This window comes from Antedon mediterranea, chromosome 7, assembly GCF_964355755.1.
Source record: "Antedon mediterranea chromosome 7, ecAntMedi1.1, whole genome shotgun sequence".
Taxonomy (NCBI): domain Eukaryota; kingdom Metazoa; phylum Echinodermata; class Crinoidea; order Comatulida; family Antedonidae; genus Antedon; species Antedon mediterranea.
The window spans coordinates 684965-706690 of NC_092676.1; the positions used below are offsets into that span (position 1 = coordinate 684965).

The 21726-nt window shown below is 31.9% G+C and overlaps 1 protein-coding gene across 1 annotated transcript in view; it reads right to left on the bottom strand.

The window, feature by feature from the left end:
• LOC140055333 (intermembrane lipid transfer protein VPS13A-like) overlaps window positions 1–21726 on the bottom strand; it is a 76614-nt gene that overhangs the window by 30800 nt on the left and 24088 nt on the right. Inside the window, exons 17-60 of the mRNA XM_072100648.1 lie at window positions 21534–21680; window positions 21266–21353; window positions 20933–21050; window positions 20648–20720; window positions 20482–20559; window positions 20145–20289; window positions 17670–17821; window positions 16325–16532; window positions 15974–16047; window positions 15595–15737; window positions 15137–15228; window positions 14566–14734; window positions 14172–14262; window positions 13859–13999; window positions 13656–13733; window positions 12997–13208; window positions 12552–12699; window positions 12160–12244; window positions 11856–12013; window positions 11441–11619; window positions 11189–11301; window positions 10480–10745; window positions 9965–10081; window positions 9437–9592; window positions 9096–9192; window positions 7763–7941; window positions 7493–7621; window positions 6952–7147; window positions 6456–6713; window positions 5880–6127; window positions 5434–5525; window positions 5084–5282; window positions 4821–4898; window positions 4553–4633; window positions 4076–4263; window positions 3657–3765; window positions 3285–3419; window positions 2699–2785; window positions 2372–2590; window positions 1686–1769; window positions 1368–1478; window positions 935–1087; window positions 290–421; window positions 58–191 (exon numbers count right to left, since the gene is read on the bottom strand). Of these exons, the coding sequence (XP_071956749.1) occupies window positions 58–191; window positions 290–421; window positions 935–1087; window positions 1368–1478; window positions 1686–1769; window positions 2372–2590; window positions 2699–2785; window positions 3285–3419; window positions 3657–3765; window positions 4076–4263; window positions 4553–4633; window positions 4821–4898; window positions 5084–5282; window positions 5434–5525; window positions 5880–6127; window positions 6456–6713; window positions 6952–7147; window positions 7493–7621; window positions 7763–7941; window positions 9096–9192; window positions 9437–9592; window positions 9965–10081; window positions 10480–10745; window positions 11189–11301; window positions 11441–11619; window positions 11856–12013; window positions 12160–12244; window positions 12552–12699; window positions 12997–13208; window positions 13656–13733; window positions 13859–13999; window positions 14172–14262; window positions 14566–14734; window positions 15137–15228; window positions 15595–15737; window positions 15974–16047; window positions 16325–16532; window positions 17670–17821; window positions 20145–20289; window positions 20482–20559; window positions 20648–20720; window positions 20933–21050; window positions 21266–21353; window positions 21534–21680 (6140 nt within the window). The remainder of the gene's footprint in view (window positions 1–57; window positions 192–289; window positions 422–934; window positions 1088–1367; window positions 1479–1685; window positions 1770–2371; window positions 2591–2698; window positions 2786–3284; window positions 3420–3656; window positions 3766–4075; window positions 4264–4552; window positions 4634–4820; window positions 4899–5083; window positions 5283–5433; window positions 5526–5879; window positions 6128–6455; window positions 6714–6951; window positions 7148–7492; window positions 7622–7762; window positions 7942–9095; window positions 9193–9436; window positions 9593–9964; window positions 10082–10479; window positions 10746–11188; window positions 11302–11440; window positions 11620–11855; window positions 12014–12159; window positions 12245–12551; window positions 12700–12996; window positions 13209–13655; window positions 13734–13858; window positions 14000–14171; window positions 14263–14565; window positions 14735–15136; window positions 15229–15594; window positions 15738–15973; window positions 16048–16324; window positions 16533–17669; window positions 17822–20144; window positions 20290–20481; window positions 20560–20647; window positions 20721–20932; window positions 21051–21265; window positions 21354–21533; window positions 21681–21726) is intronic.

Here is a 21726-nt window from a genome sequence, read left to right on the forward strand (position 1 = left end):
GTTGCAAGTTATGCATACTATGGCACAAACTAAATTGCTAACGAAGATGCAACTCACTTTTGGTTGAATCTTAGGAACACATCGTGACATCGATTCTCAATCCTGACTGGTGCATGTCCTATTTGATAATTTAAGAACGTTATCCGCATTGGACCTTCAAAACCGCCCTCTACTTTCACGCTTAAAGCAGTCTGTAAAACACATACGTAAAAATTGAAATTGTATTGTTTGAATAAGTTACTTTAGATTTAAAAACTCACAAAGACAGATAATGAAAATGACTACTTACTCCTCGCTCCATTCTAAGAACTGTGAAGTGAGGTTTATCAATGTTAAAATGAAGAGACGCCAAACGATCTGGAGTATCGGGCTGACGGACATACAACTTCATTGAGGTGGTGCCAGGCCAAAAGGGTTGAACCTAATAACATAAAGGACAGGAAATTAACACAGACTGACAAACATACAATTGTCATTTATTGTGGCTTGCTTCTCTGAAATGCATCTTTTTTTTGGTAGTTCTAAATGAAATTTTACTGGGAAAAAGGAGACAATTTAATTATTTTATATAAGTACTCTAGGCGTTGTTTTCTGTTCTGATGATGAGAATAGTTTATTGAAAAATGTCACATTTTAAGGCAGTTTGCCTATTCATTAAATGCCTAGCTATAGTTATTTTAACTAGTAAATTAAATTAATATAACTAGTAAAGAAAAATTTGCAATACACCATGTGACTACTGAATCTGAGAATGACATTTGCTATTTATTGTTTAAGGTGTTATACTGCACTTGTATCTTTGTTCAAGAGACCTTGATTCTCACTGGAAGGATGAACAATCAGGATGGGAGTCTCAAATGCAAAGCCTATTTAAATTATCTTTTGGAGTGAATGTGTTATTTCAACAACTATATTCAGTTATGTTTTATCTTACCACATTGGGTTTGATGTTAACCCAAACACCAGCTTTCACCCCTTCTTCCAGGTAGCAAAGGGGTGACCTTGTCATGTTGGTGACAAGGTGGTATGGTGTGATGGTGACAATCTTGGTCAACGAAAGACGAGACATCTGAATATCTACCCAGAACTAAAAAATAAAAATATCATATAATACATTCTGACAGAAATAAGTAAATAGGAAATAAGTGCAAGGGTTGTGATTGTCTCAAACCTTTTGTATATTGCAAGTATACTACTACACTTAGTTTTAAACATTCTTGTTTGATTTCACTTATTCCACTAATTTGAGCAGATCTCTATCTTTATAAAAAAAAGCACTGCAAGAAATTGTTTTAGTTTAGCTGTATAATCTACAGTAGATCAGTCAAATTTGTCTATTAAAATAATGTAGCATGAATTTGTGTTACCTGGTATGTTCTATCATGTGTTTCATCTTTGCATACAACCACTCCTGAGCTACCTACAGTATCCAGTGAGAAAGATGACGACCACACAGAGTGGAATACTCGCATCTTAGCCTGTCAAAATAAATATTTCATAGAATATGCAAAATGAGCAGGCATTAGAGAAGAATGTGAATGCATGTACAGTACATGCAGAAACCTGCACTTATAGAAAACAATACCATGAGATCTGAGACTTTTAGTAGCTTCAGATTGTTAGGTAAACTAAGTTGAATTTTAAATGTTTATTGAGATGCAATTATTAGATGCAATGCAATTTACCTTCTTGCGTTTGGGACTACTAAAGTTGAACAATACTGGCTCACTGGATGTCTGGTTACCAAATACTTTGCTAGATTTTGAGGCCTAAAATTATTTAAAATATACATTACAATACTTTACTTGATTATAATAAAATAAAATAATGAAATAATTATAACTATAAAAGTTAGAAATGATATACTGTATAATATGTCAGCCTGTATTATTTAAATTTGTTTCAACATTAATTATGATATTTAGAAATTTAAATATAAGTTAAATCACAGATTAAAAATACATGAAAATGTATATATCAAGTCTAAACAAGAAGAAACTAAACATTGTAATACAATGAAAGAATGAAGGGATGTTTAGTTAGCCTTGTCTACACTAAAGCCTTGTCTACACTAAAGCCTTGTCTACACTAAAGCCTTGTCTACACTAAAGCCTTGTCTACACTAAAGCCTTGTCTACACTAAAGCCTTGTCTACACTAAAGCCTTGTCTACACTAAAGCCTTGTCTACACTATCAAACTCTATGTGTCAAAAAAATGTGATCTGTCCATATATATGGTAGTGCTATGCTTAAATATGGTAGTGATATGACATCTTCATGTCCATATATGGGCACATCACACTTTTTTGACAAATAAAGTTTGATAGTGTAAACAAGGCTTTACATATAAGGAATGTATATTTATACATACCCTAACTTCAATGGGCAGTTCTGATTTATTAACGATCCAGTAAGGAGAATAAAGGAAGATGTCCAGTCCATTCGTACTGGACATGTGCACACCAAGGTTTAGGTAGCGCTTTCGTTCACTGTCTAAATCTTTGGTTGTCATAGAAACAAGATCATAATGTTTCATTTTAGGAGAGACATTTACAGTTCCTTCCCAACTTGACGAGAGGTAATTCTTCACCTAGAATATAATGTTGTAGGAAATGTAACATTTATTTCACAAACCACAAAAACACTTAATGATTGATGACAAAATAAAAACAATACTGTCATTTTGTGATGCTTGTACCTGTATCTTCATAGGATTTTGATTTTCTGGGTTGATGTTGTAAATAGCCATGTTTTCACCAGCTAACAAAAACTTTAAACCTGGCTCCTAAAACAAACAAATAAAAAAAATTAATTTTTATTTTTTTTCATATGAATGTTTGTATCATGTATTAATTATTTTGTTAAGGTGGCCAAATACTGTACGAGCTTTGCTCTTTTTTGGTCATCCTTCCATTTTTGCATATATTCATTACACTTGTTTATATTGGAAAATAAAAACTGAAACTGAACTGAATGACTTACGACCTGTGACCTATAAACTCAATTGATAATGAACAGTAAATTGAATTTGTGGCATACTTTTTTTTAACTTTTTAGTTTTCGAGGGATGTTCATATTTTGGGAATAATGGGTCATTTCCAAATAGAATAAAAATTGTGTTTCAATTCAAGTAATATTTATTTCACATAAATTTGTACAAATTATAACAATTCTGGTTGGCAAACCAGTGAGCAGTTCAAAGCCACAAGGCACATATATTCTCATCTACCTGTCATTCCTATAATAATTCCTACTACTACTGCTAGCAATGAAACATGATTTACCTCAAAAGAAAAGATGACATCATATGGTAGGTAATTATGGAGTACAATCGGTGGGTGGATTTGTAAGGTGTACAGTGGCACTTTCTCTTTGACAATGTCTCCTTTCCGAGATGGTGACTCAGCTTCTAAAATACACTAAAAGAAAGAGCAAAAACACTGTAAAACACCTCTTGATATTCTTAAAGGTGGAGATTAAAGACTTCATACATGTTTAATTTCAGATGTCTTTCACCCTAGTGTGGTCTTAATGTCAGTCAGGTCAACAGAGGTTCTTGAGCTGTACTGATTTGGTGTTGGTATTGGTGGAATGTTCCTTTTGTAAGCATACAAGAATACAAGATCACATAGGAACACTACAAGCAACAAACCTACCTTAAAATTAAACCATTTTTCATCATTTATTTCAGTTTGTGATGAAAATATCTGCTGCTTTTTTACTTTCAGCTTCTGCCAAACCACTGCCTCATTACACAGTGTGTACCTAAGGTATGAAGTCAAGAAAATTGAATTATTAAACTACAAAGCTTTGGGAATTCTAATTTTGTTTAAATCAGAAATATATACAGGATTAATTGAAGTAATCAATAACAATACATACACTCTTTACATACATTCTTAATTTGTCAAAAAACATAACAAACCACAGTCAGATAAAAAGTGCCAGAGACTAAAAAGGAACCCTCAAGCCCAAAATTAGAGAGGGGCAATAAAACTCACAAATAAACGCACAAAAAACAACAGTAATATTATTATAAGAAATACTTGTAAATGAAACACTAGAAAGCACATACCCTTGGTCATACGGTCCAAAGAACAAACTAGCACTGTAGGCAACATCAAGGGGTAGATCCATAGTAGTATTTGGCTGTAGTACACCTAAGCTTTGCTTGCCTACTGTAGGATCGGTTGGATCCACCAGGTTGCTAGCCTTGGGTAGGTCATAGTAAACAGACATAGGTACAGCTAGGTAGTTGTGAAGCTAAAAAGATAAAAGTAGGGTATATTTTTATCTAAATACTTTCCTGTATGTTTTTGTGATGTGACAACTTACCAGTTATAACTAAAATACTAATTCTCAGTTACTTATTTGTTTAACACACTCATTTTCGTAGTGAAAAGGTTCATCTGGATCTCTGTATATGATTCATAAAATTTGTCTTTTGGATGATCCAATGGAAATAAAACCGCGACACTTACGTTTTTACTTATTTTCATTTATACTCAAACTATGTTATTGCATTAAGAAACATAAACAAATAAACTCTGACCTGTAATGGTGACCTTATCTTTAATGTTTTCTTACACCTGTTGACATCGACCTCAGCTACTACTGCATATTGTATCCCATCCTGTCATAAGTAAATAAAGTAGTTTTAATGTAGAAACAAGTTGAAGATGGAAGAGGATATAAGTATTCTAAATACATGTAATCTTTCAGTTTGAAACTGAATCACTTGTGCTGTCTGTGTACATCTCTTCTCTATTCTTCTAATTATACAGTAAAATCAGACTTACTAAAATACTTAGATAACTTACCTTAATTGGTGATAGATAGTACAATACCTCACCAACTTGATTACACTTCACATTTTGAAGCGGGTCAAACCCTTCTACCTAAAAAACAAACATATTTTAAAGTAAAGTTAAGTTTTACAGATGAGAATAATTTCAATACAATGCACGCAATATGTGTACAAATTTTGTGAAATTAATAAATGTTTATAAAATAAAAAGTAAGAAAGACATATTATGTATTCTTCTAATATTCACAAATGATTGATTTTACTGTATTTTCTTACCTCTACACAAATGGAATCAACCGGTGTTTTAGGTGTAGTACAGTGTTTAGCTTTGAATACAATCCCATCAGTTGATTCCTCCTCCTCTTCGTCATCGTCATCATCATCATCACATTTTGGTGTTGGTGGAGCAACAGAGCGAAGCGACATGCGGATATGTGACCTAGCAGCTGAGGGCAGCAGACTAAAACAAGTGTCGCTGTATATAGAAAACACAACTAAATTAATATTCACACAATAAACTGTTTTAAAAACAAAAGATTAAAACAAAAGATTAAAAGATATTATTATTTTCCTTGAATATGAAAATGTTACAATTAAGATCATGCTTAAATTAAGCTTTATCTTACTTATCACAGTCCATGTCAGGTTCATCAGCTCCTGCATCTTCAGTTCCATCGGCAACGCTTTCTATCTTCACATTCTCACCTGATGTTATTCTCTAAAGTAATTAAATAAAATTAAATAATAAAAAAAATGTGTAGAACACAATTACATGCAAACACGAATGTGTAGTTGAATGTGTGGTTTAATTATCATTTGTATTAAAGTTCATTTATTTTAATTCTGAAACAAAGTCCAGAATAAAAAACCATACTGTACTTAACTACTGTATATACATTTTTTCTGTAATGTACAACTTCAACTTTTGTTATCTGTACAACGATTTCTTAGTTAAAGCTTATTTATTTACTATGGATATATTATTTAATTATGGTATTCCAAAATAAAAAGGTGAATGATAAATGAAAGAATGATTAAAAAATAAAGACAAATATAAAACAATTTGTGTTACCTGAAGTGTTGTAGGTAGTTTGACCTTGATTGACATGTTTGTAGTGTTCTTGATAGTAAATGGCGGTTGAGAGATTTGACGTTTAACTTCCATTAAGCCTTCTGGTTTGTTTACAAACCCATCAGTTACGTTATTCATTATTTCCAAAGCAAATGGCGTCACTGATAACTCCAACGCATCTGGTGAGCTGATTATGATGTATGTTGATAATTTCTCTTTTTCTTCTACATCTTCAAAATCAATATCATCTGTAAAGATAAAAATTTAAATAATTCAATTCTTTATTAATATATCAAATCATATCTGATAAAATTAGCATATAAAAGACAAGCAAAAAAAAAAAAATAGACAACATCGTAAAGCAAAGAAGTCTTCTAAAAATAAAAATGTATGTATCAATATATGCAATGTAGTGTTTTGTAAAGTTTAAAAAACACCTGCAAATGCCAACTGGGAATTTGGCCAATTGTTACCTACCTACAATTACCATGCATGCTAACTAACAACTACAATGTTCTTATTGTTTAACAGACTATTCTATTCTTAATTCATACATAAATCTAGTAAAATTATTACCTCGCGATTGGCTCCTACTTGATGTCAATGATGCAGCGACCTTTGACCTGCCATGCCCATCCTGTTTTGTTTTCTGTCGAGTGCCACTGTCTCCATCTGTTTCTGCATCATCTTCTGATTCGCTATCTGAAAACATGTCTGTGATGAAGTCAACTACTTTATTAAAGAAGTTTCCTTCTTCTTCCACGTCATCCTCACCGTCTTGCCCAGATACAGGGTTGAAAGTTCGGTCAGGCGCATCTGAAGGAGTACCAACATCTAAAAAAATAATAAAAGATTTAGACAAAGTTTAAGATTTGCAAATCTATAAAAATTATTAAATTATACAACAATATAATTTACTACTGCCTGCAGATGATGAATATTCATTAGTTATTATTTCCTACATGAATATTCATTAAATCAATTCTTATTCGCCTTATATTATTCTAATTGTTTAATGGTTTGCTGTAAGGCAAAAAATATAATATATTATACATTTTGGAAACTAACTTACCACTGCTAAGTAAGCTGCTACTATAGTTCCCATCCCATTCTAATTCATCATCTGGACTTGAGTCTGTCTCACTTCCGCTGTCTGAACCCAGTATCTGTGGTATTAGTCTTGGAGCGCCATCATGCTGGTCACATGACTCAAAGGCTAGATCTGATTCATTGGTACATGTAATAGGTTGACTTGGAGCTTGGCACATCTAAAAAGTTCAACAATCAACAAGTATAAATATAAATTCATTAAAAAAAAACCTAATTAATTAAAGGTATATTTTATGGTAACCTCCAGCTCTAGATATTATTTTATATTGATGTATGTATGTCTAATTTTTTCTATTTCTATTCTAGGTCCTTATAATCTAATGTTATGTGTATTGTACCTTTCAGATTAAATACCTAATTTGGATAGAAACATTATTTAATGGGGAAAAAATATTTTGTCATTAAAAATACCCAACGACTATTAAAAATGGCTTATTTTTGGCAAGTTGTACATCTTCATACAAGAAAGAAAACTATGCTTCCTGTTGTTTCAAATTACGCACCCTAACAAGAAGCTCCCATGGTCTGTAAACACCCTCCTTTTCCATTACTGGTTCAATCAGTGGCTCCCATGTTGTTAAGCGTTCATTGTACAACCAAGCCTCAGCACTTACTTCGAACTTCAAATTCATCTAAAAGACGAGAAAAAAAACTTAAGTAGTAGTTTTATGGGTACTAGTAATATTTGGGAAAAAAAAGGTACCATTAATAATGTGGTTGGAAAATGTATTGATTTGGTTGGTTGAAAGATCTAAAGAAGAAATTACACTGACCATTGTTGACCAGTTGGTGAGTACAGATTCCACCTTGCTTCGGACACACAGCATTGGTACATGATCTGACCCTTGTTCAATGTCAAGGGTCAACTGAATTTGTTTAGTTTCAATGGTCAGTTTTTGCTTGATCTGCTGGGCATCCAACGGACTGAAGTCCACTTGTGTTTGGTCACTCTCTACAAAATGGAATAAAATGAGCAATTAGGAACAATAAAGTTTAATGAGATTTTAAAATGTATTTTTTATTTATTTTTTTTATGGACAAAATAAATGATACAAAATGTAATCATGAGGCTGCAGGTTGTAATAATACAGAACAAACAAAACACTCTATCACATGTTATAATGCCAATAACTTACAAGCAACTATACAATTACTAAATTGTAAGCACTTCAAACTAAAGCGATGTATACATTAGCTAAAACATTTGCCACTTCATCTCAAGTGACTTGTTAGTAATGCAAATGCAGTACACAATATCTAAGTAAATTCAAACTATTTTTTTTAATATCGCACAATTAATCAGTGTCAGAGAATCTTGACTTTTTAAATTATTAATGTTTATTTTGGCAAAAACATCCACTAGGACCTGAGAAAACACAAGAAATAAATGCCAAAAACACTTTTTTTTTATAAGTTTGTTAAAAATAAATGTTTGTTTTATCAAGGTCAAATGAAACAAAATTGTATATGTTGTTAGTGGCAATATTCAACCACACAATCACTATATAAACCTGAAAGTGTGTGTAAATAGCAAAGGTAGTTATTTTGTCTTATTGTCTACAACACTGCATATCTATAATTTCATCATTCAGTTCTCACCTTTTTGTCTTTTAACAGAGCCTACAGGATTTCATGTAAAAAGTCAGATTATAAATTAAAAAAAATATAAATATCACCAAATAAAAAATAAGTATAAGAATTAAATACACAAAGGAATATGAGGACGTCATGTGTGAGAGATGTTTGTACGGCCTGCTTCGGCGCATGGACTATTCCATTTTCCGTTTGAGGGGTGCCCATATTGTGAATAATGGCATATGTAGAGTCTATACAGGTAGGGATCTCACGAAATAAACACAAATGTAACTATAAGAATTAAATACACAAAGGAATATGAGGACGTCATGTGTGAGAGATGTTTGTACGGCCTGCTTCGGCGCATGGACTATTCCATTTTCCGTTTGAGGGGTGCCCATATGTAGAGTCTATACAGGTAGGGATCTCACGAAATAAACAAAAATGTAAATATAAGAAACAAACAAAATAATAAACTAAAACTAGATATTTCATCATTAATATTAATTTCTATATTAAAATATAATTTACCTTTTCGTTTGGGAAAAGCAGTTGTGAATATTGGTTTTGGTGTCCACATATCTTCACGGCTATCATCTGAAGTCATAGATGGGCCCTTTGGCGTTTTCTAAAATAAAAAAAAAAAAAGTTTTGAATTTCTTAATGATGTTTTTATATAATTATTTTTTCTTTAAATTAAAGTAAATTTTCTTTCATTCATAATGTAAAAGCTTAAATTCAAATATTGATTGTATTAAGTTTAACTATTTAACTTTAATAAAATGTTTGATTTCTTTAAAGGTTAACTGGTCATTGTGAATATATATTGACTATTTTGTTTATACAAATAGCAGGTTTATAGATATACTCACAACAGTGAATGCTCTCAGTCCATGCACTATATCTTGAATCATAAAAACAACACGTGGTGAGATACGTGTACGGACACTTGATAGATTCACACCAATCTCTTCAACACCTTGCCGGTTTAAAGTTCGATGAAAATTTAGCATACAAGGATCAAGTACCTTAAAACCAAAAAGTGGGTAATGTTTTTAAAGTTATAAAAGGCAATGACAGACCTACTTCAACATTTTTTTTTTTATGTGGTTTCTGTTGTTTATTTTGTACAGCACTTTTATCTTCTTGAAAGGCGCTTTATAAATAATGAATAATAATAATAAAATCATAAATTAAGCTATCTAAAAAGCAGATTTCTTTAAGCCTGAGAAAACCATACTTAGTAGTGTAGATCAAAAGAGTGTTAAGTTTTCAGAGAATTGGAAAAAGTACTTTGATGCTGCATTGTACCCAAGGCAATGTATAAAACATTGTTGTCTGTGCTATATATGTTATGTACTTTGTATACAATGGGATAAAGTAACAATTAACAATATAACCTGATAAGCTGTCCTCAATGCTTGAGAGTAGATACATGAGAAAATTTGTATTTGTTGTAACTTAGCTTCCAGTTTATCAATAGTGGACGACTGCTGGTAGTTGAGGTCACCTTCAACCTACAGTACACAATAACATTTAAACATTAGAAAACAGATACTTGAAACTAATACAAATAATGCCCAAATACAATTCTACATTATTATAATATTTAAATTACTTTGAGAATAATATTAATATAATATATTCTATTCATATACAGGTTTGTGAAAATGATTTTTGTTCATTTTTGGATTTCATACAGAGTGTTCAAATATAGAATATTAGGAAAAATGAATCTTTCATCATTGTATAGAAAAAAAACCAATTTGTTTTACCTAAAGAACATACATTTCATTTCATAATAACATTTATTTCTTATCTTTCAAAGTAAACAAAATAACAATTTATATATAAATAATTAAGAGGCAAAACCTAGAAAGTAATAACATTTGGAGGTTTCCCTCCACTTACTTACCTGAAGCACAAGGACTTGGCTGTTCTGACTGGTAGGATCAGCAAAGAGTACAACCTCTGGTTTCTTCAATCGGCCAGTAATCTTCAGGCTCCCTTTAGAAGGTGAACTAGCCTCATTGGACACTTGCCGGTTGAGTGGCCCAGTGGGGCTAGTACTGACCTTAGTAGCCGGTGTGGCCTTGGCTATAGAACTTGACAAGAAGTTGTAGACAGCTAATAAGTAGTGGATGAAGATGTTGATGCGCATTCCTTCTAATGCAAAATCCACTAAAAAAAAAGAATTTGAATTAAAAAAATATATGTAGAAGAAATAATGATGTAGCCTGGATAATATTTATCAGCTATACATTAAAACTGTACTTTACATATTAGTATTTGACTAAAATCATATTTCAAAACTTAATGACATGTTGTTAACGTTTTCCGTCTTCCGACATTACGCTTTCCACAATTTGTTTCCATTTTTTTCTGTTTATGGCAGGATGGTTTGTTATTGTGTTAGTGTCTACTAGTCAAAACTTAAATCTACTAGTATTATTGCAATTCTAAGACATATCTCTTTTTTTTTTAGATCGTTTGTATATACTGCATCTTATGTATTTTTCTTGACCTAAAACTGTGTTATATATTAATTGAAGATGTTGAAATAAATGAAAAATAAATAATTATTGATTTTTCATTTATTTCAAAATTTTCAATTAAGTACTTACAATTTCTGTTTCCAGCTGAATCTTTTGTAAATGATATAGTAACCATTGGTAACGCATGCACTGATTTATCCTTTGGTTCCTTGTTTCCACTTTGACCTGATTGATGGATAAGTCTACAAAAACAAAAAAATGTATGTGTCATATTTATACATTGCGCATAATCATGTATCCATTTCTTTTTGTTTTTAGTGTTTCTGTGCTCTTGTCTCTTTTTCCATAATCTATTCAATAATATTTACAAAATTGACTCACCTTTTAATTGCTAATGGACTGCTCCATCTGATATCTTCCAATGATATGCAGTGTATAGATGCACTGAGTTGGATTGATCCATTTTCATAAAAGGTGGCATTTCCTTCAACCTCATGCAGTTGGAATCTTGACAGTCCATCTTGCTCTTCACGCAGGAGGAGTCCTTGGCCGTTTTTCCTCTGCAAAATAGTTTAAAAAAATTACAGTACCCATTACAAATATTCAAGGTATTGTTTTAGGACTACAGTACAACATTTCACAAAACGGACAATTACATATTGTAGTGTAATTATGACATGATTACAGCTTCCTACAATTGAATTACAAATTCTGTTTTTTGATGATGTTATTAGGTACTCGCAGCAAAATGATCAAATTCAACTTATTCATTTTCAAAAACTTTAACTTTACTTACCAATCTAGGTTCGTTTGTGAACAGTTCTATTTCCATTCCTTCCATAACAAACGCCATCTTGATATTTATAGAAGACTGTGCATCTATTGTTGCTGTGGTAACCATGACATCACTGTCTTGGCTAACACTGCTATCATCTATTACTGGTGGAGTTTTATCTGAACAAAAATTGAGAATTTTATATAAAAAAAATGATCAAATATGTACTTAAAGGTTGATTAAAAATATGTAACAAAAGAACTATTTTGGATTGGAGCTAATATTTATAAATTCGTTTTGAGATGTTACATTACATTGTACTTACCAAGAACAACTTGTTCACTGACAGGAAATAGGTTCTCATTTAAAACAGCAAAAATGATTACAAGATCATCTTCTCCAATGTTTACCTATGAAAATGATAAAGAAATAATATTGTACAACACCATTAGCAAAATTAGATTATTGCATTATTATTTGATTGTAATATGGAAAATAACAAATTTGAAATATTATTATTACTAACAAAACATCTAAAAATTACTAAAACAACACATTATGTTTCTTTTAACTGTCAATTTTAGAAAAAAAGTAAACGCACCCAAAACCACAATTCTAATTTAGGCACTAAAGATTTCAAATTTGTCCTACTAGACCAACTAACTCGACAATTTGTGAGTTCTATAATCACAACCTTTTTTAAACTGAAATACTCACCTTAATATTTTCCAATCGTCCAGTAATGTCAAAAGGTATGACATCACTAGGGAACGGTGCCACTGCTCTGGTAATATCTACATGAAGACTGACGGGCTCAACAATGAGACGACGAGATCCTAGCACCTGGTGTGCTCCAGTAGTAGCTCTGTAAAACATTTGAAGACTCTTTTTTAAATACAGATTTTTTACCACAACAATGAATTGCTGGTTCTTTTTGTTCAACTGTATAGCAATTTATAAGCAACTTAGTTGTATGTCATTGTAATTCAATATTTATTGCAATCCAAATAAACAAAGCAGACAAAACCAACCAGTTACAATCTTGAAAGCTTAAGTGAAAAGAAATTGATGATGTATAATAATTTAATTTTTTGTAATGTATATTATGAATATTGAATAAATGACCTTTCAATGTTAACCTTTATTTTAAGAAGTACTTTACCTGGAGATTTGCACAGAATTCAAAGACACATTCATGAAATCAATCAGATAATTTGAGTTGGTAGCCATCTTGATTGTGTTCTTTATGATGAGATCACCAAGATGTACAACCAGAGTGTCTGGTGAATGGAAGCTTTGAGGAATTAGAATCACTGGTGCACGGATGTTGATGTTCAGATTAATACGCATACCTTGCTTGGTTAATTCCTCAACCTAAAAATGTAAAGAAAAAGAAACAAGTTTAAACCAATAGCAATCAATACAGCTCAACAGGAATAAGTACTACAGGTTTACTGAATATTCAGTTTTTTTCAGTCATCAATTCAATCATTTATTCTATATTTTACATGAACAATACAAATACACATGATCCACACACACTAGACCCAGGGGTTTGACCCACACACACTAGACCCAGGGGTTTGACCCACACACACTAGACCCAGGGGTTTGACCCACACACACTAGACCCAGGGTTTGACCCACACACACTAAACCTAGGGGTTTGACCCACACACACTAGACCCAGGGGTTTGACCCACACACACTAGACCCAGGGGTTTCCAACAGCAACCTCTTTCGATGGGAAGTATTAAAATAAGTACAGGCTCAAACATGACCTATAACATTATTATAACAATGAAAAAAATAACAGCTTACCTGTTTTTGAACAGCTTTCTGCGATGCAACTGTTGCATTGGTTAAAACTTCAGTACTGCTAAATGGTTCAAAGAAATTCTAAAAAAAAGTAATAAAAACAATAAATTACACAAAGAACATTTACTTTTTTCTACATCAACGTTCATGTTTGAATAGGTAGTTAACTACAAGCCAGCAGGATTAAAAAGAAAAAGAATACTTACAATAAAGTCGCGAACAAACTGATAAACAAGAACGGCTTGTACGCGTCCAACTCGAAGACGTACGCAAGCATCCACTGGAATTACATCACCACTACCCAACACCGGCAAATCTCCTTTCTTATCTCGTTTGAATAAAACTAGCTGAAAAATAAATTATATGTAATGATTAACAACACACCAGTGTGGTAGAAAGGTAAGATACCTAAATATGCCACAAAAAAAACAGCACCAAGTGTTTTTACAAAGTATAGTAGGTTTATATGTTATTCTGGAATTTTGCTAACATAAGCCAAAGTAACATTGCAATAAGTACCTTGGCTTCAAATGCTGTTGGGTCCTCTAGACACAAGATCTTAGTGTAAAGATTATTTACTTCAGAGTCTTCCACCGAGAAATCCTTCAGCCTGGAAAAATGTTCATAGATGTGATAAAAAGAAATAAAGATACTGTATGTACAATATATGCAATGCAATGTTCATAGATGTGATGTTTAAAGATATGTAATACAAAATAATAAAGATGTATTTATGTGTGATACGGATGCAGAATCTCTCAAAATACCATACATTGAAGGTAGAATTATTATTGTAAATGTTCAGTTCAGTATGCCATAGGCCACACAGAAACTAAATGCTGGTTTTTGAGAACATAAATCTTCCATTTATCTAATGAAACGATTGTTCTTTTTATATCAACAGTTTTTATACCTTGCTCTGATTGTTGTTCTGTTTGCTTTGTCCGTCATGGACGCCTCTAGATCACGAATAAAAAGCTTAGCCAGTGTTTGGTTTGTGTCCATAAATGACACACTAATGAAGTCCATCTTGGCCTGAATGTGTAACTTAGTCATGGCTGGTAGATAGGTTGACGAAGAAACTACAAACAAAAAATAATATTAATAATAAAAGTAGTGATTCTATTTCAAGATTTGCATCATAAATAATATAATATACATCCTATGGACACAAGCTGAGAGCTTATAGGGTTATCCTCTTGCTTTCAACATGTCATTTGTATATGTATTTGTAATAATTGTATTTGATGAATGAGCAACAAATACAAAAACCACAACAATAAGAAACTTGTCAATTACAGGATGGATAAACAATTTATTGTGCTTATAAATCAAGTCTCATTTGAGGTTTGGGCAGTGGATTAGAAAGAGTTGTGAGTGACACTAAGCCAGGTTGAACCCTGGACTTTAAGAATGTAAGACAAGTGTGTTAAGCACCAAGCTACAGCTCCACAACTCAATCTAATCCTCAACATTACACTTACCATCAGTTTTTGGTGTAACTGGTACGGTGTGAGAGGTTGAGGATGCAGGCTGTACAACATGTATCTCAGGCACAGATGGCTTAGTGATAGTACTACGATAAAAACAGGATATTAGTAATACAAGCAAAATATAATGTTTAGTTGTGAAGAAAAAACCCATAAATTCTAATTATTACATTATTATTGAAAAAAAAAAAAAAGTTGTGAAGAAAAAACGATCAATCCTAATTATTACAGAGTATGCAAGAGATAAGGACAGCATCTACTTATACAAAACCAAAATAATAATAGGATCAATAGTATTCACTGTGGGGATATTGGGAAGTGTTTCTTCACTCCAAAACCTCAACACAGTTTTGCGACGACGACGACCAATGACACATCAATTGACCTGACCTAGGTAGGTGATCGCAAATCAAAAGCTCCCTAATAATACATAAACCTCTGTAAGGCTTTACCTTTGAGTAATGTTCTGTACATATTTTCTGAGATACAGCATGGCAGTTTTGTGAAAGATAACATTTAGTGCTGTAAACTTGATAACAACAGCTTGCTCCATACCATTGTAATAAGACTGCAAGTCTGGACATTCTGTTGATACCTGGAAAATGAAATACTCAGTTTATACAGTTGTAATGTTACCCAGAGAGGTGTGGAAAAGAGGATGGGCAGGAAGGAGAAGGATGAGGTGGGAAGGAGGAGGATGGGGTGGGAAGGAGGAGGATGGGGTGGGAAGAAGGATGGGGTGGGAAGAAGAGAGAGGGGTGGAAAGGAGAATGGGCGGGAAGGAAGAGGTTGGGTGGGAAGGAGGAGGATTGGGTGAATAATAAAACTTACTTTTCTATACAAAATAGAGATGAGTTCAGACTTAGAAGCTGAACTTACAAGATGAAGATAAGTTCCTAAAGCGCCTATAAAAATAAAAGGATTTCTTGATTACAAAATGTAACATATGATTCCAAAAATACACCAATACCTATGATATACACTTTGTCAAAAGGGGAAAAAATAATAGAACTAAAACCTCTTAAAAATCCTTATAAAAACACAGACAAATAAGGCCACAAAATGGCTTGCCAAAATATTATCTATTATAAATAAGTGTAGCGTTAATCCAAATGCCAACTTTATGGCTACCAGATGTCTCTATGAAGACGGTTACTTGAACCAATACCAGTAGAAACTTACCAACATGCAGTTTATCAATAACTTGAATTCCACCAAGACCAAACTGGAAAGCCATTCCATGTGTACTAATGGCGCCATCTACCATCAACGAATCAACACGTAATGTTATATACTCCGTCTCCAATATGCCAGCCTCGTCAGAAGATGTACCGGAATCAACATCATCAACAGACCGCGCTTCTTTGCATGTTGAAATATTACAGACAACCTATTAATTGTTAAAAATCAAATATTACGTACAGTGATGGGTTTGTTACACATGAGTGAGCCCTCTATAGGAGAGGGAAGAGAATGGATGTTTTATTACTGTTTATTCCATTTAATGAGTGAGCCTGTAAAAGTACCTTAACGACCTTAAGGTCATTCAATTTACAACAGAAAGGCACATGACTATTTTAACAATCGTGGCTCAAACTTTCATGTAATGTTAGTAATAACATCAAGTTACTTAAACTTAGTAATAACATCAAGTTACTTAAACTTAGTAATAACATCAAGTTACTTAAACTTAGTAATAACATCAAGTTACTTAAACTTAGTAATAACATCAAGTTACTTAAACTTAGTAATAACATCAAGTTACTTAAACTTAGTAATAACATCAAGTTACTTAAACTTAGTAATAACATCAAGTTACTTAAACTTAGTAATAACATCAAGTTACTTAAACTTAGTAATAACATCAAGTTACTTAAACTTAGTAATAACATCAAGTTACTTAAACTTAGTAATAACATCAAGTTACTTAAACTTAGTAATAACATCAAGTTACTTAAACTTAGTAATAACATCAAGTTACTTAAACTTAGTAATAACATCAAGTTCTTAAACTTAGTAATAACATCAAGTTACTTAAACTTAGTAATAACATCAAGTTACTTAAACTTAGTAATAACATCAAGTTCTTAAACTTAGTAATAACATCAAGTTACTTAAACTTAGTAATAACATCAAGTTACTTAAACTTAGTAATAACATCAAGTTACTTAAACTTAGTAATAACATCAAGTTACTTAAACTTAGTAATAACATCAAGTTCTTAAACTTAGTAATAACATCAAGTTACTTAAACTTAGTAATAACATCAAGTTACTTAAACTTAGTAATAACATCAAGTTCTTAAACTTAGTAATAACATCAAGTTACTTAAACTTAGTAATAACATCAAGTTACTTAAACTTAGTAATAACATCAAGTTACTTAAACTTAGTAATAACATCAAGTTACTTAAACTTAGTAATAACATCAAGTTACTTAAACTTAGTAATAACATCAAGTTACTTAAACTTAGTAATAACATCAAGTTACTTAAACTTAGTAATAACATCAAGTTACTTAAACTTACCTCACGAATCAGAAACCTAAGTAGTATTGTTGTTCTGTTGTTATTAGAATCATTTTCACCAAAGTCCGGCACTTGGTCTTGCTTTGACCATTGGTCAATGGACTGGTCAGAGTGGTCAGAAGCAGAGTAATATACGTCAGGTGATTTAGGCTCTAATAAAATATTCAAAGAAATAGGAAATAATGAGGTAATTTATAAATATTTTAATACGATTTAAACATTTTATTTCTAAAACAGAAATAAATAAAATGAACATGATACCTTCTAACTTTGTAAGTGGTTGTTAAACAGAAATACCTAAAATGAACATGATACCTTCTAACTTTGTAAGTGGTTGTTAAACAGAAATACCTAAAATGAACATGATACCTTCTAACTTTGTAAGTGGTTGTTAAACAGAAATACCTAAAATGAACATGATACCTTCTAACTTTGTAAGTGGTTGTTAAACAGAAATACCTAAAATGAACATGATACCTTCTAACTTTGTAAGTGGTTGTTAAACAGAAATACCTAAAATGAACATGATACCTTCTAACTTTGTAAGTGGTTGTTAAACAGAAAAACCTAAAATGAACATGATACCTTCTAACTTTGTAAGTGGTTGTTAAACAGAAATACCTAAAATGAACATGATACCTTCTAACTTTGTAAGTGGTTGTTAAACAGAAATACCTAAAATGAACATGATACCTTCTAACTTTGTAAGTGGTTCTAAAACAGAAAAACCTAAAATGAACATGATACCTTCTAACTTTGTAAGTGGTTGTTAAACAGAAATACCTAAAATGAACATGATACCTTCTAACTTTGTAAGTGGTTGTTAAACAGAAATACCTAAAATGAACATGATACCTTCTAACTTTGTAAGTGGTTGTTAAACAGAAATACCTAAAATGAACATGATACCTTCTAACTTTGTAAGTGGTTGTTAAACAGAAATACCTAAAATGAACATGATACCTTCTAACTTTGTAAGTGGTTGTTAAACAGAAATACCTAAAATGAACATGATACCTTCTAACTTTGTAAGTGGTTGTTAAACAGAAATACCTAAAATGAACATGATACCTTCTAACTTTGTAAGTGGTTGTTAAACAGAAATACCTAAAATGAACATGATACCTTCTAACTTTGTAAGTGGTTGTTAAACAGAAAAACCTAAAATGAACATGATACCTTCTAACTTTGTAAGTGGTTGTTAAACAGAAATACCTAAAATGAACATGATACCTTCTAACTTTGTAAGTGGTTGTTAAACAGAAATACCTAAAATGAACATGATACCTTCTAACTTTGTAAGTGGTTCTAAAACAGAAAAACCTAAAATGAACATGATACCTTCTAACTTTGTAAGTGGTTGTTAAACAGAAATACCTAAAATGAACATGATACCTTCTAACTTTGTAAGTGGTTGTTAAACAGAAATACCTAAAATGAACATGATACCTTCTAACTTTGTAAGTGGTTGTTAAACAGAAATACCTAAAATGAACATGATACCTTCTAACTTTGTAAGTGGTTGTTAAACAGAAATACCTAAAATGAACATGATACCTTCTAACTTTGTAAGTGGTTGTTAAACAGAAATACCTAAAATGAACATGATACCTTCTAACTTTGTAAGTGGTTGTTAAACAGAAATACCTAAAATGAACATGATACCTTCTAACTTTGTAAGTGGTTGTTAAACAGAAATACCTAAAATGAACATGATACCTTCTAACTTTGTAAGTGGTTGTTAAACAGAAATACCTAAAATGAACATGATACCTTCTAACTTTGTAAGTGGTTGTTAAACAGAAATACCTAAAATGAACATGATACCTTCTAACTTTGTAAGTGGTTGTTAAACAGAAATACCTAAAATGAACATGATACCTTCTAACTTTGTAAGTGGTTGTTAAACAGAAATACCTAAAATGAACATGATACCTTCTAACTTTGTAAGTGGTTGTTAAACAGAAATACCTAAAATGAACATGATACCTTCTAACTTTGTAAGTGGTTGTTAAACAGAAATACCTAAAATGAACATGATACCTTCTAACTTTGTAAGTGGTTGTTAAACAGAAATACCTAAAATGAACATGATACCTTCTAACTTTGTAAGTGGTTGTTAAACAGAAATACCTAAAATGAACATGATACCTTCTAACTTTGTAAGTGGTTGTTAAACAGAAATACCTAAAATGAACATGATACCTTCTAACTTTGTAAGTGGTTGTTAAACAGAAATACCTAAAATGAACATGATACCTTCTAACTTTGTAAGTGGTTGTTAAACAGAAATACCTAAAATGAACATGATACCTTCTAACTTTGTAAGTGGTTGTTAAACAGAAATACCTAAAATGAACATGATACCTTCTAACTTTGTAAGTGGTTGTTAAACAGAAATACCTAAAATGAACATGATACCTTCTAACTTTGTAAGTGGTTGTTAAACAGAAATACCTAAAATGAACATGATACCTTCTAACTTTGTAAGTGGTTGTTCCGTTGGCGTTGAAGCATCTGATTCATCTGTTACTGGTGGTTTTATTCTCGGTTCTCTGAAACTCTTCCTCACTCTCTTGAGGGTCGATATCGACGGCTCCGTCTTTAACGCAAGTGGATCCTATAAAAACAAATAAATGCAATGTTTTTTTTTACTGTGACACTTCTGTTTTATTAGTGTTTTTGAGAAAGGCATTTTATGCAGTACTCTATCCACAAAGTAATATGAATGGGTTTAAAAAAAAATATGTTTATTTGGTAAGGAAATGCTCTAGGTGACATTTGATTTATCAGAAAGTAAAGATTAACTCACCAGCGAGAAGACCACACCTCTAGGTGGCGATGTTTCAAGTTCTGCTTTATTTAATGGTAGAGGTAGGTGATGAACAAACTAGAAGAAAAAAATTAACATGTTACTAGGGGTGAGGTTTTAATATTGAATTAAAAAATGTTATTGTTACATTAAAAGGTATAGTTACCTGCAGTAAAGTTTTCAACTTGCTCTCAGATATATTCACCTTAACTGAAGGAAGAACTGCTTCGACTTTCAGTCTGAAAGATTGAAATCAAATAAAACACTGAATTTAAACACTGAATTTTGATAGGGAGTGGTTTTCCTGGGTTGGATGGGTACATCTCTGCAATGGCAAATGTAGAGTACAGCATCTATATTTGTATCTGTAATATCCTACAATGATTGGCCTGAAATGATCTAAAAATAAACATGATAGAATGAGGTGCAAAAACAAAAAGCGATTGCTTACTGTGGCAATTCTTTGTATTCAGGTTGTACACTGTTGAATAAACTGAGTTGCAATCCAAAGCTGGGTAATAGGTGGCGCTCTGAATCTCGAAGCTCTAGACTTTCATGCCAGTTATCACCTTAAAAACAACATTTGAACAAAATAATACTTTTTTTTCCCAAAACTTATGATAGATGCATACCTATCTTAAGTTTGCATTATTTTAATGTTTCTCCACACAGAGAGAAGTATATATTCTGGATGGTGACATTTCCAAAAACCTAGCACCGAAGACGAATGATTTCTTAAGTACAATTTTAATGTACACATGAATCAAATATGATAAACACTTACCTGTGTGGGCAAGTAGTATCTGTATGTCATTAATGTGAACATTAAACTTATCATATAAATGTTCTTCGATTTCAGTCCTGGTTGCACCCTAGAAAGAAGATTTAAGCATTGGTATATGTTTGAAAAAAAAAAAGTATTTTATTTGTAAAAGGAAGAAACTTTTTTTTTCTTTCAAAATTGTTTTTAAATTTCATTTCCACAAATTCCTGTGGCCAAGAAACACCAAAGTATAAAACACATGAAAATGATCAGGAAGAAACTAGATTACCTCTAATGAAACTGTTTCATTCTGCAGGTCACTAAAGACTCTTAGACTTCCTAGGTCGATGACAATTAAATGACCTCCTTTGTCAACTGAGCCAAACTCTGGTATCAAAATGTTGGGCGATTTCACATCAACATCAAGTTGAATGGTCTGAAATATGAAATATAGAGTAAATAAAAGATAAACTATAATGCTC